Source organism: Haliotis rubra, unplaced genomic scaffold (assembly GCF_003918875.1).
Source record: "Haliotis rubra isolate DU_JTF1 unplaced genomic scaffold, ASM391887v1 Scf187, whole genome shotgun sequence".
NCBI lineage: Eukaryota > Metazoa > Mollusca > Gastropoda > Lepetellida > Haliotidae > Haliotis > Haliotis rubra.
In genome coordinates, this window is record NW_025765858.1 from 1,094,914 (window position 1) to 1,109,270 (window position 14,357).

At 39.2% G+C, this 14,357-nt stretch overlaps 1 protein-coding gene and 1 long non-coding RNA gene across 2 annotated transcripts; both read right to left on the reverse strand.

The window, feature by feature from the left end:
* Positions 1–249: 249 nt before the first annotated feature.
* LOC124274007 lies at positions 250–5,208 on the reverse strand. The gene is made up of 5 exons (XM_046709339.1): positions 5,097–5,208; positions 3,753–4,061; positions 3,078–3,407; positions 2,149–2,241; positions 250–326 (listed from the first exon to the last, which is right to left on the reverse strand). The coding sequence occupies exons 1-5, from the start codon at positions 5,206–5,208 to the stop codon at positions 250–252; spliced, it is 921 nt and encodes a 306-aa protein (XP_046565295.1).
* Positions 5,209–11,696: 6,488 nt separating this feature from the next.
* Positions 11,697–12,524, reverse strand: LOC124274069. The gene is made up of 3 exons (XR_006897843.1): positions 12,515–12,524; positions 12,077–12,167; positions 11,697–11,785 (listed from the first exon to the last, which is right to left on the reverse strand). It is a non-coding gene; the product is annotated as an uncharacterized LOC124274069 (long non-coding RNA).
* Positions 12,525–14,357: the final 1,833 nt, after the last annotated feature.

Genomic DNA, 14,357 nt, shown 5'->3' on the forward strand with positions numbered 1-14,357 from the left:
AGAATATACAACAAATATTCATTTCATTGAATACATATTAATAAATTGCTCACATTGTCCTGATTCCTGGGATGTCTGCAACCTGTTGTTTCAAACTGGATGCAAATTGTTCCTTGAAAGGTCTTCATAATAGTGCGCATCCTTGACAACTTTGTGTTATATTTAACGTACTCTAAGCGAAGTAAATACGACCATTGTGATAAACTACGTCCCGTGTTTCCGCATTCCGTCGTCGCAAATTGAACACTGCTAGGATATTCCACAGATGATCAACAAAGATACTACCGACAGTCCGGCGACGATGGCAACTGGAAACGCATGTTCATCTGGGAAAATATTGAAATAAGTTTAATTTAGAAAGTAACATCAAAATTATGTTATTCTTCACTTATGAGATTTTGGTTAACATTTTCCCATTTGATGTGTGGTGTCAAAATGTTTGCATGTATCATATTTGAAATAGGTATGTTATTTAAGTCAATCATGGGTCAAATCGAGATTTGATCACGGGAATTTATTGATGTCAATGGAAACTTTAAACTTTTCATAGTACAAATGGTCCTTGCTGGATGTCATATCTAGTTAATATACTGAGTCAAAAAAGAAACTTCACATTCCTTCTTCAGGGCACTATAAAAGAACAAGAGATGGTAAAATCGTTAAATTGTTATTATTTCATTGCTGAGATATGTGTGACGTACTCGATACACTGACATTGCCATCATCAGTTCAATTAGGCTACACCGCCGTTCCAAAACATGGGTATACAGAATGTCAAGTCACAAGAATGAAAATGCGAAATTTCTCAGTTCAATATCGTGTATGGCCGCCCCGCGCATTAACCACTGCCAAACACCGTCTCCTCATCGACTGCCTGATGCTTGTGAACACGTGGTTGGGGATTCTGCGCCATTGTTCTTGCAAGGCAGCACCAAGTTCCTGCAAATTCTGAGGTTGGTTCTTAAGACCACGAAGCCTTCTCCCTAGTGCAACCCAAATGTGCTCTATTGGATTAAGGTCAGGGGACCTCGATGGCGAGTCTATGACGTTGTTTCCAGCGTTTGAAGGAAATTTCTTGTCAACATCGCGGTATGCGGCAGAGCAGTATCATGCTGGAACTGTAGACCTGGGCCATGAGCCACCATGAAAGGAACGAGTTCAGGGGTGAGCATCTGGTCGCGGTAAGCAGCAGCTGTGAGGTTTCCACGGATGACCAGAAGTCGGGAACGGTTGTTCCCACAGAACGCACCCCACACCATGCAACTTCCGAACCCGATTCTGTCGACTTCCTGTACACAACATTGGGCATACCGTTCACGACGTCGTCTCGAGACTCTATGCCTGCCGTCCGCGAATCTGAGGGTAAACCTGAATTCATCGCTAAAGACGACTCGATTCCAGTCACTCTGGGTCCATCGGAGGTGACGTTGGGCCCACAGCAGACGCTCACGTTGATGAAACGGCGTCAATATTGGCCCACGATATGGACGTCGAGAATGGAGATTGGCAGTCCGCAACCTATTTCGAATGGTCTGTGAGGACAGTAGACCTCTAAATATCTCAGCCCTGGTTCGTGTAGCCGGCAAAAATCTGTCACGTAGCTGACGTAGGGCGATTTGACGGTCTTGTGCTCGTGACGTCACTCGTGGATGACCCGACCTTGGGCGATCAGAAGTGGTGCCAGTTTGTTGTAGACGACCTCATACCGAAGACGAAGACGAAGTCATACACAGTACGACGGCTGCATCCCATTGCTCTTGCGACGTCAATAACTGATCTACCATCTTACAGAACAGAAGCCACGATCCATGTGGTCGCCTCTTACGACCGTTATTGGTTGCTGGGAACCTATGAGGACCTGCAATCTTCACGGGGTTACAGATGCCTGTAACATAACCAGGCGGCGTTGGTATGCCCGGCTTTTTATGTATAGCGTGTTTCATTCCGCACATTTGAAAGTTGTTATGATCATATGGTGTTTATTCATCACGTACTATTTCACTTATATGGTTACATAAATAAAGTGGTTCCACTGTACACATGCGTGCACTTCGTAAAATAACTTCTTTCCAATGACATCTTAATGCAATAGCTTTTGAAATGAAATGAGTGTTTACATAATGAATAAAATGCAAAATATTTCGGTACAAATGTACATACCGTTTGGCACGGCATTGGTGACAGTGACTGTAACATCCTGTTGGCCTGCTGTATTTGTTTTCTCTTGTCCCGATGTGTTAGCTGTCAGGAGAAAACAAGTAATACTGATAAATAGTGTACATACCGTGACGATACCGAGGAGGTAACTACAACACTTAGAGTCGTCATACATGACAAAGTATGGAGGGAGAGTTCCTGTCACAGAATCCAAACCGCGATCCATGTGGCCGCCACTTGTTTTGGACCTATACTGACCCGGAATCCTCACCTGGCTACTAATACAGCGTGCATGACAAAACCAGGTTACTGGTTCTTTGTCACTATTTGTGATCAGTACAAATGTTTGTGTCGATTTACCTTTCGTAAAGAACATAAATGACAGGTCGTCAGTTATAATGGAGTCAGCAAAGGTAGCTATCGAAGTCTCTGGTTGTGGAACGTTTTTGATGTAATGACATGTGTAGATATGATACAATACAATCATTGTACATATATTGGTCACTGCACACACATGAGCGCATATCCAAATAACAACATGAAATGTGAAATGCATGACATTGTACGTCCACATACTATAAAAAGAGCCAAATATATATATCCTATATAAATGAGATGCTGATCGACGTGCCATACATATGTTTTCATGTTTAATTCAAGTTTTCAGGGGCGTTGGGGTAGCTTAGTGGTTCAAGCGTTCACTCGTCACGCAGAAGACCTGGGTTCGATTCCCCACATGGGCACAATGTGTGAAGTCAATTTCTGTTGTCCCCCGCCGTGATATTGCTGGAATATTGCTAAAAGCGGCGTAAAACTAAGCTCACTAAATTTGTCTCCGTACATAAGATTGGAAGGTTACGAATCTAAAACTAGTTAACAAATGCACAAATCAATGAAGGAAAATTACTTTTAATACATACGTATCACAATCAGTAGATATCCGTCACTGTGAGATACATTGTGAGGTGATACAAGACTCGCTCTCCGACTGGTCATCCTTCCAGCATCAGCAGGTGTGACGGTAGACAATGTGAAACTCAGTATGCCATATTTAGGAGAAGAAATTATTGGCCCAAGTCTTATGCGTGCAATATACTGAGATGATACCTTGATCCGTAGATTGTCAACGACAAATATGTCCCGACCAAATGAATTTGTAATCAAGTGAACTGCCTTAATTAAAGGAGTCACTTTCCATCTTATCTTCACATCATATCCGTCTCTCACCGTGGAGTTGCCTTGGGTTGAAACTAAAAGATAAGAGAAACACAACGTAGAACGTGTACAGCACATTCATCAAAGCACACTGGTAAGACATCTCCTTCGTTTACTGACTGACTATGGTTTTAAGGATAACTCCAGCAATATCACCAGACATGGGCTTAAAACATTGTATTAGTACCCATGTGGGGAAGCAAATCCATCGTTTCCCTCTTTGAAACTGTACTACAGTATCAAAGACAGCAATCTTACAAAAAGCTAAATCTTAGTATTAACAATATAGATCAGCTAAATTAATAGTTCCATTTTACGCTTTTGCATAATTGACAGTTTCTGCCTGGTACTTTACATAAATGACGTAACCAATTACTTACAATTAGTGTTTAACGTGGAAGGTTCACTCCATTCTGAACGGAAACCCTGTTGCAGTTCTACTAGACAAGAATATCTATCCCCATGTTTACTGTGTGTTGTTAGATTGCTCGATATCCAGTCCTCATCTAAAGTACTTGTAGTAACGGAGTAGTCTCCTTGTCTTCCAATGGTAGTGACATTTGTCTTCCAAATAATGTACACGTTCAGTGGTGAGACGGCTGGAAAAATCCGGACGTATGCCAGACATGTCATATGAACATCTTGTCTGTCAAGGAGTGGAGGAGAGACGATGTATGGATTCTGAAGATCTGTGTAGTTACGAAAACCCAGACAAATTCTAAAAGGTTGCCATAGTGGTCATACTGAAGTGTAATTTCTAATTCAGTATTGAGAATATGAAACTTTTCACTGGCCTTGTTTTGTTTTCAGCTTCTCAGCTATAGTGAATGTTAAGCAGCATAGCAGCATCGCAACGTTCTCCTAGTTATGACGTCAATATCTTGTTACGTAACGAATTTTCTTTTCATGATAGTCATCAATTTAATATCATCGTACCCAAATGTAAGTGAAAAGGTTTATCAACACCTTTTCTTATTAACGAACATTGGAAATACAACATAAGTAAAAGCAAGTTACATGATTAAATCCCCGATGCCATTAGCTTACGTAGTTAGAAAGGTAGATAACATTATTAGGATTTTTTAAACAGCACTTATCTAAGAAAGGCATGTTATTGGGAATACAAACAGGTCGACATGATGGATGCAATTGCTGTTATGTAAAAAAAAACCCGAAAGCAAACAAAAAAACCCCACTGTCATCGATCGCTTGAATAGGCATACGTCAAAGGATGATAAGGGGGGCGGGATGCTGTAATCAATGTAAAAGCTGTTATCAATGAAAACCTAATAATTTATTTATATTGAGTTTTCAATATATCTGATATATATCTTATCAAGTAACGGATTGCATAAAGAAGCTTTAGTACAGATACCATTTGCCACCCTGTCTAAAAACGGAGACACACACAGGTACATTCCCAAGAGCCAGCGAAAGACTAGACTATACAATTTGGTCATTTTTGATATAGTGTTTCTACGTGAGTCATGACTCTACATTTAATGTAATAACTTGTCATGTAAATATAGCCGTGTTGGGATTTGAAGCACGGGTCATTTGATCCGAAGTCGGACGCCTTGTCTACATGGCCAAAGAGGTTAACCCCGTCAGCAAACTGACAAGGTTGGCAAGTCATCTATTAGATGACGCCACGCCCTGCTACATAAGTACGTAATATGTATAATTTTCAGTTTGCATTATGCCAAAGAGCATTATGAACTCACACGCACTGTCGAACTCGTACTCCTCACTCGTTATTGTTCTCTTGCCTATTCCGTCATCCACATCAGCTTGACACGTGTATATGTTTCCTGTGTTTCCTATGTTCATACCCATGTTTGTGAGAGTACTACTGAAATATTTCCTGCTATCAAATGTCCCATCAGCTGATGTTATGTTATACCTCCCTCCGTTGTGAAGGAAATGGAAGATACAAGTTCCCCGTGTAGAAAGACATAACATGTCAAAGTACCATCCCCATCCCCGTGTTTGGACACGATATAAGGATGCTGTATGTAAGCTGGAAATTAAAAAACAAACAAAAACGCTCAAAATAGGACAACTGATATTTTCAACAACAAAACAGGGACGTAATGACCCAAGTTTGAAATATATAATCTGTAAATTGTAAAATGTCAATCTCCACCCTCATCTGCAGAAACACATGGGTAGATCGTAAAGAAAAAACTGTTTACACACATAAATAATAATAATAAAATCCAAATGCGTACATAAGACGATGTCCAAAGAAGGACAGAAGCATGGATGATGAATGTTCAATGTGTATACATCCATATTATAGTTTGCTTGTAAAGACATCTATCACATAGTTTCAGATGCAAGGTTGAGAACGGTTAAATCTTTTGTTAATATGACAGATCAACCTGTCATGAACAGATTTCTCCCAAATGAATGTGACTCGCTCCAGCAGGAAACAGAAAACAGCTTTTCTTCATGCAAACACCACGTCAGTCGCATTATGGAATATCGCCTAAAACCCACACCTGCTATATTGTTAGGGAACGTACTTAAAAACAACTGAAAATTGAATAATGATTTAGTTTGAGAAACGGTCATGATTAATGCTGAAGCATTATATATCACCACGCATATTAAGAGAATCCTCGTTTGTCAAACAATCTGGCTCTAGCCATTATCTCCTTTCACAACAACTATTCGTATGCTATGAGGCCTACACCTCCACCTTTATTGTCTTATTAAATTGCTGTTCTTGCATGTACATATATATGCCCTCGGCTTCATAGCATTCATTCACCTGACGAAGGATCCAGCTAGGGTCCATGCAGGTAGCAAAAGTAATGTAAGTCCCCATGGTACCAAGTATATGGTGATCTACCTTCAGTCGTTGGCGATCTATAGCCCGTGTTTTATATACTGTATTGTCTTCTTTAACTGGAATGTTTTAGCTTTGCGTGCTAGTTTTATATTCATATCTGTGATTCTCTGGTATTTTTACTGTCCATCGTTTTAATTTTTCACTTTTCACTTTTTCTTGTATAAATCGTTTTCGTCACGATACGACTGATATATTGCCGATGTGACGTTAAATATTGACTCACTCACTCACCTGGTGAAGGAGTAAGTATATACTTCGAAACGTTGTGTTTCTCACTTCAATACGCCTCAAACAACAACTGACATACAACCTAATATTAATATATAAATGGGCTCTTTCAAAAATTATTCAGCTTTGGAAACTATTGTCAAAACACAGAATATTATGTATAAAGTAGTTATTTACAGACCAATGAATGAAACCCCACTCAAATATTAACATGTCCTTGCAGTTATAAGCACTTCCTTACCATATACCAAATCTGTCTTCGAAACATAAGGGGAAGGTGGGGTAGCCTTGTGGTTAAAGCGTTCGCTCATCACGCCGAAGATCCGGGTTCGATTCCCCACATGGGCACAATGTGTGAAGCCCATTTCTGGTGTTTCCCGTCGTGATAATGCTGGAATATTGCTAAAAGCGCCTTAAAAACATTTTCACTCACTCTCTTGAAACATAAGGGAAATTTCGAAAAGCGTGAATGAAGACATTTTGAAATGCATTGCCCAATTATGTGTTATTACTGATGAAATATTTCTCATTGAAACATAAACCTTTTGGCAGTATACTGTGCATGTACACTCTGACATCTGTATACACAAAACAGTGAATACAAGGTATTACTAAGCTCAATAGCCATACACATTTAGATTTCTTGAAGTTTCGAAACAATCGTATTGAAAATTACCTTGCGTATCTCGGACTATGATGAGTATGCAATGTATGTAAACAATCCAGATATACCACATGTGGCGCCCCATTTCGTCCTATCCGCGAAATGACATGCCGGAAAGCTTCTTTATATAAGCCGAAATAACAGATTAAATTTAGTATTTTGAACAACTTCCGCGTACAAATCATTAACAGTCGTCTGGGTCAAGTGAATATGGGTCTGGGTCTGGATATGAAAAGGGCTTTTCACCGAGGACGTTCTATGCTCACGAAAAATAGAAACGCTTGTTGTGAATGTTGACATGTTTATTCTGCTGTGTTCAAAGTAGGATAACCCATTTAATACACTATCACTTGCAGCCAAGCAAACTAAGCACACAAAAATGTAAGTGATCATATATAAGTCAATAAAAGTTTAATCAGTGATGAAGTATGTTCAGATGTGGACGTTATCCTCAGTGCCTATTGTGATAACAATTCAAGTGTCTTGATAAACAGCTCTGCATTGTCCCAGTATGTACTGAAAAAGTCTTGTAATCCTGGCCCGCTCGTCCTGTAATGCCTTTATTAGTTACTGAAGCGATTGAGGCGGCCTTTGAAAGTGACGTACAATTTCGAAGCAACACGGCCTGGCATTATCTTGCGGGAATGTACTGGAGGTACAGCAATGTTAACTGGAGGCTTACAGCATCGCTGCCCTTCGTGTATGGAATTGAATTGCTGATATCTATCATAGCAAATGCTGGACACTCTTTCGGAAATAAGTCTTGAGATAAATGTCTTAATCAATTCTTTGTTGATTGTTCCGACTGTTTTTGATTACAGCTCATACAGCAAAAGGGACGTTGCGAAATAGATTGTACATGTCTTATTTCAAATCTTGTTTAATATGTCCTAGAGACTGCAAAGCACTACATTTGGGTCGGTGTTGTCAGCAAGCCATACAGGAATAAAACGACTATTCTTAAAATTCAAAAACAAATTCTACTTAGATTGAAAGTTAACAAGATGTACGTCCAGATGTGTTGTGTGCTTCACCGAACGGTCAGTTTCCAAATCAGAGGCAAGTCATCCGATGCGAACCCCGCCGTAATGTTGCTGGAATATTGCTAAAAGCGGCGTAAAACCAAACTCAGTCAGTCGGTCATCCGATGCGAACTATTCATCCGCCAAGTTACATTGGAGCAAAGAGAAGTCAATGGTGAAACAGGTTACCAGGTGTTTGTGAAAAAGGACCACATGTCCTGCTATATGTCCAGCACCTACCACTCACATAGTCTGCCTATAACAGTTAATGTTTCAATATATATGTACACATTGTACTGACTTCTAATCTCTATGGCTTTCAACGCACCAGATTCGACCCGATACAGTCAATATGATTTCGTTTAAAGAGAGGTAATATGGCCTAAAAGGTATTTGTATATCTGTTTCATATCCTTTATATTGTAAAGTTGAACATCTAGCACAAATATATTTTCTTTTACAACAGGAAGGCTTCAGTAACCAATGCTTGTAATAAGGGACGAACAAGATCGCGTAGGCAGAGTTGACTTGGTTGACACATGTCATCGTATCTCAATTACGTAGATCGATGTTCATGATATCAGTTACTGGATTGTTTATTTTTTCCAAAACTCATAATGTATATTCGTAACATTAATGTAAATGGAATTTGCTGCTATCTATGAGTGAAACAAATGACCAGGACATATCTGAATTATGAGAAATTAGAATAATGAAATACATTGCCATATTTGTCCTGAACATGCTTAGAAAGGTGTGGCGGACAACCAGTACATCTGAAGTATGTAGACTTGTGAGAGTCGCTTTGTTTCTGTGACGTCTATATTGTATTGTATTGTACTGAATACATATTCTGACAATATAAAATGCATCGGAAAACTTTTGAAGCCACATTATGAAAAAACAGTTCATTTAGTATTGTACAAATATGTCTGAGAGCTAATTTAAAACATAGTTGCACATGGGAAATTATAAACAGGAAATATTTGACAGTTTTAAATAAAAGATAACGCAATAGTATCTAGCACTCGCAAGTTTATAGAATTGTAAAGGGAAATATTTTAAAGGTCACAACCTGACAGCAATTACCAGTGTATGAAACTAGTGGACCTTCGCTACTTGGAAATAAAGCCTGGGCATGGGTCTCACAAACTATGACCATAATCAGGGCAAATCCGGGACTCGGACCCGCAACGAACGAATTCTAGCCAGCGTCTGAAACAGAGGTTGTGGCAGCTAAATGCCGCACCTTTGACGATTAGACTCACTCACTCACATGAGCAAAAACATTTATACCAGCTGAAAGTGACCGTGAGACCGTATTGTCACGTTGTCATCAGAACGTTATAGTACTAATAATCATTAGTTGCCGGGGTGATAAGGGTATGGAACCCTTTTCAGTGATACTGAAGGAGACCACATTGTGAGCTTAGGGTTTAGCCATTCTATTATCCACTTATTTGCTCCAATCACAACCCGTCTTATATTATCAGTGAAATAAGCATGCTTGCTGTTTAAATAACACCAAGAACTTTGGCTTCTTTGCGCCACTTGTGTCACTAAAAATACGCTGAGCTGACATGTGATGATATAACGAAGTACAACACCTGATGTAACTGGCATACTGTTCAAAGTAGAATTTAACAAACCATATTCATATTTACAAACGGTCACTATGTTTGAAACAGAAAGTCGGTGTTTTCAGTCTTTTAACGAGACGTGCACCAATGAAAGCAAATGTATGAAAAGCACTTCTTATTTACAACAGAAATGATCATTTTTTAATGTTGATAATTATGCACGTCGGGTTTCGTCTACTGCACTGTAGAATACTGTATTATTGTTCGAGTCCGGGGCGTAGCAATTCGCTTTGCAAAGCTGCGATGTTTGGGCAATCCCAAAACCTTATTTTCTTCGCGGGTTAGAATCCAACTTAGCCTCGGTTGTATTTCTAAGTTTCTAATCACCATACTGGTGAAATATTATCGTTTTAGGATTTCCTCACACGTTAAGGTCAACCAACATGATATCTTTTGAATGTTATTCAGGGCGTTTAAATCAGCCAACCGTCTCACTCGTCCTATTAAGGATTTAATACTCCGACCAAAATGTGTTTTATTGCATGCACAAGACAATGTGCTATATACTCAACCCGTCTAAACTGCTTCCTTCAAAGAAACATGTCAACCATTTGATTGTGTCCCATTGAGTTTGACTTCTTATTAGCATATGATATCCATGGTAAGGGCGCCAGAATACCTCCTATGTAAACATAGTCGAACGCATAATGCCTTACTTGTTCGTATACATGTATACAATGGATATACAAAGTAGGTCATGGGTATAGCCAAACGTTCATGGACAATCCTTCCTTTCAATAATGGGTGTACTCATAAGGAATTCTTGTTGCTTAATGGAGAAATTGTTTTACAATACTTCCACAGAATAATCGTGCATAGTATATAACATTCTTGAACGTTTTTAAAGCTATTTTTAAGGGAATGCGCATGTCACTCTCATCTCACATCAAGACCATTGTGTGGAGATGCTCTTTTTTACCGTAAATATTCTGTCAGTGTGGTTTATGGTTTCTCACTATATAATTTTGTGTGCCGATTTCAGGGTCAACTAATTGTTACATTCTGAAAAATGAAACATGCATGCACATATTTAGGTTGGGGGATGAGCATAATCATATCGATCCCCGCTATCGGGCGCTTATATCATCATTAAATATAGTATGTAAACTGATATATTGCAAATGAAAAATAATTACCTCCATGGATTAATCGTTCATCGTTTTTCTTCAACGTGAAGGAGATGAGCGTGAAGAACTTTTACTTCAATTAAAATAGAGCATGTCAGGTTTACATCACTGCCATACTGGACTCTCTCCGGAGTATCGTCTATTAGCAAGCATTCCAGACCCTAGGTTCATGTCATAGTTTCCTCGACTGTCATAGTTTCGATCGACTGTTTGGCCAGATATAGACAGATATAGATAGATTGGTGGCAAAGAGTCCACCACTAGGAGACCAAAACCCTATCACATCATCCGTCACCTTCCATGTCGGGAATATGGCGACATCGTCGCCTTCACTTGCAGTTGTGGTGGTATTAGAGGAGACTGAAACATTGAGAAAGTGTCCTTTTAGCAATTGGTAGACAACAAAATGTGGCCATGGTTTGCATAAATGTTTGTCAGGGTATGTATGTTTTAATGTCATTATATACTGTACATTAAGATTACCATTCTTCAGTGATGATTTCACCGCATGTAATGTGTATATGGGACGGTCTCACCTTCTTGTCCAAATATGTACTCGTCAGTGTTAAAGGACGATGACCATGTTCCAACTGCCACTTCAACCTGACACATGTATCTCCTTCCTTCATCTGTCAGCCTCGTGTCTATAACTGTCAGAGTATCGGTGTAGTATTTGTATATAGTGTTTACAAATGACCCAAACCCTGATCTCATCTCATAATTCCCTCCATGGATTAATCGTCCATCATGTTTCTTCCACGTGAAAGAGATGAACGTGAAGAACCTTACTTCAATTAAAATAAAACGTGTCAGGTTTACATCACTGCCATACTGGACTGTCCCCGGAGACACGATGTAAGGATCCTGCGTGTAATCTGTAAACACAGGTATCACAGACTTGGCTGATACTGATCGTGGCAGCTTCATAGTGTCAATGTAACATATCGCATTTAATACAACTGTTTACTTGTTACATGTGTGCTACTTTATTCATATTGAAATTATGCTTACTAATAAAAACATATAGGATTTGTTATATTTGTAAGTAGGCTGTATTAAAATGATATAACACAGCGATACCAATATAACATAATAAGTTGTCACTTGCAAGTATAACAGTAACGCACTGATGTGCAAGTTAATCTACAACAATCAAATCGACTTACTTTGAGCGTCGGGTCCACGTCCAGTTACAGTCACAGAAACACAAATACCAGCAAGTATCCACGTCCAGATGAATTTGTTCCTCACTTTGACCTAAAGAAATATTTTGTATCTCAGCTCCACATTGGACTGCACCATTGCCGTCATATAATGTATAAATAGACAGGAGCACCTTATTATAGTGACTAAGCAATAGTAGTTCATGTATTGATCTGTATAGCGATCTCTGTGGAAGTATACTATGAGTGAGTTTAGTTTTACGCCGCTTGTAGTAATATTCCAGCAATATCATGGAGAGGGACCAGTAATAGGCTTGACACATTGTGCCCATGTGGGGAACTGAACCTGGGTCTTCAGCATGATGAGCGAACGCTTTAACCATTAGGCTACCCAACCCCCAAATATACTATGATGATCACTGAAGGAATGAGTGGACTTACCAGGTCCATGGTGTTCTATCTTTATTCTGTTAAGTCAGGATAAACTTCCTTTACAGAACACAGCATCAACAAGTTGACCCATCCACGAAGCAGGAAATATTTAATAAATATTCTCTGGCTGTGTGTAATCGTGATTAGTTTCAGGGCGCAATAAACAGCAGTCACATGCAGTCACAGCAGTCACGGTATTAACAGCAGTCACATGCACAAAATTAACAAAATTCATTAAGCTCAGTACAAGAGATCCTGACATGCTTAAGGGAAGTGAACAGGGAAGGGAACAGTGATTTTGAATTTGAGATACTGACAAAAGAGAGGGATTGAGTTTAACGCCGCTTTAAGCAATATTCCAGCATTATCACAGCGTGGGAACAAGAAATGGACTTCACACATTGTATCCATGTGTGGAATCGAAGCCGGATCTTCAGTCTGACGAGCGAACACTTTAACCACCAGGCTACCCCACTGATCCTTCTGACAATACAGGTCCGGCGAGCTGTGTAAACCACAATACATAGTCTTATGATGACGGTGGCATTGATCGCATATATTAAGACAATTAATGTTGTACACGGCGGTCGCCAGTATCTCGCTTTTTACACAAAGTTCAAGGACGTTATATATGGGTAAATCTAAAGACATGGACACATCGGCGTTTGAATGAGTGAGTGAATGAGTTAGTTAATATTTACCGTCACATCGGCAATATTTCAGTCATATCGTGACGAGAACAATTTGATTTATATCAATATTAAAATCAGTAAATTTAGAACGTAAAAACCTGTCATCGAAGGACAGTGAGTGAGTGAGTTATTTAACGTAACATCGGCAATATTTCAGCCATATCGTGACGAGAACACTTGACATTAAAATAGAACATATATAGATAGTATAAAAACTTTCCGACAAAGAACAGTAAAGCAACTAGGGTATCACAGATATACATGTAAAACTAGTAGTTGAATCTAAAACATTTTAACTATAGGGGACAACACAATATAAAAATAGGCCATAGATCACCACCAACAACCACCATACTAGGGTCCATGGGGACTGACAGTACTTCTGCTACCTGCATGGGAACTAGCTGGATTTATATCATCCCTTCAGCCGCTGGCGATTGAAGTCAAATTTAGCCAGAATTAAAATGACAGAAATGCTACATTTAAAACACCTGGTGAATTTAAATTTCCTTTGAAAGTTTTGGGACTTACGTACCCTCTCAGGAGGACAGTAATTTTACGCTACTTCAACCTCCTGAGGGTACAACCGGTAACAATCTCAGTTACTAATCTAAACTATTAATAATAAAATATGTATCTATTTACAAATCAGTTAACAAGTCTAATTTTTTTAAAAAGGCAATAATTAAATGAGAACTTATATTACTAAAAAGATCCTTCATAGTTTATACTTTGAAATAGATATCCCTTGTGATGGAATATTCAACACAGTCAAGCAGGACATGCTTGACCGTGATTCTTTCATCACAAGGGATGCAAAACGGAGGATCCTCACCTTTTAATAGGTACTCATGAGTATAGCTTGTGTGAGCAATACGACATCGTCGTATGATGACCTCCTCAAGTCTGGACTGACAACCCAAGTAGGTGTGTAACCAATGTTAATAGGTTGTTGCTTCTGCTGTTAAAATAGAACTGTTATCTGGTAAACGAAAAGAGATTGTTCTGAATTCAATGACAGTGACACAAACCACCGTGCCACCATCCTTGGGCCCATCTGTAAATAACTGACTGGCTGAGTTTGGTTTTACGCTGCTTTTAGCAATATTCCAGCAACATCACGGGGGGGGGGGGGACACCAGAAATGGGCTTCACACATT

What these genes read in the sequence shown, in the direction of transcription:
- LOC124274007 (XM_046709339.1), bottom strand. Translation starts at nt 5,208, where the DNA reads ATGGGTATGAACATAGGAAACACAGGAAACATATACACGTGTCAAGCT. An exon ending in GTACGAGTTCGACAGTGCGT is followed by an intron (nt 4,062 to 5,096) that starts GTGAGTTCATAA and finishes GTAACTACACAG; the next exon opens with ATCTTCAGAATCCATACATC. An exon ending in GCCAAACGGTATGTACATTT is followed by an intron (nt 327 to 2,148) that starts GTACCGAAATAT and finishes ATATTTTCCCAG; the next exon opens with ATGAACATGCGTTTCCAGTT.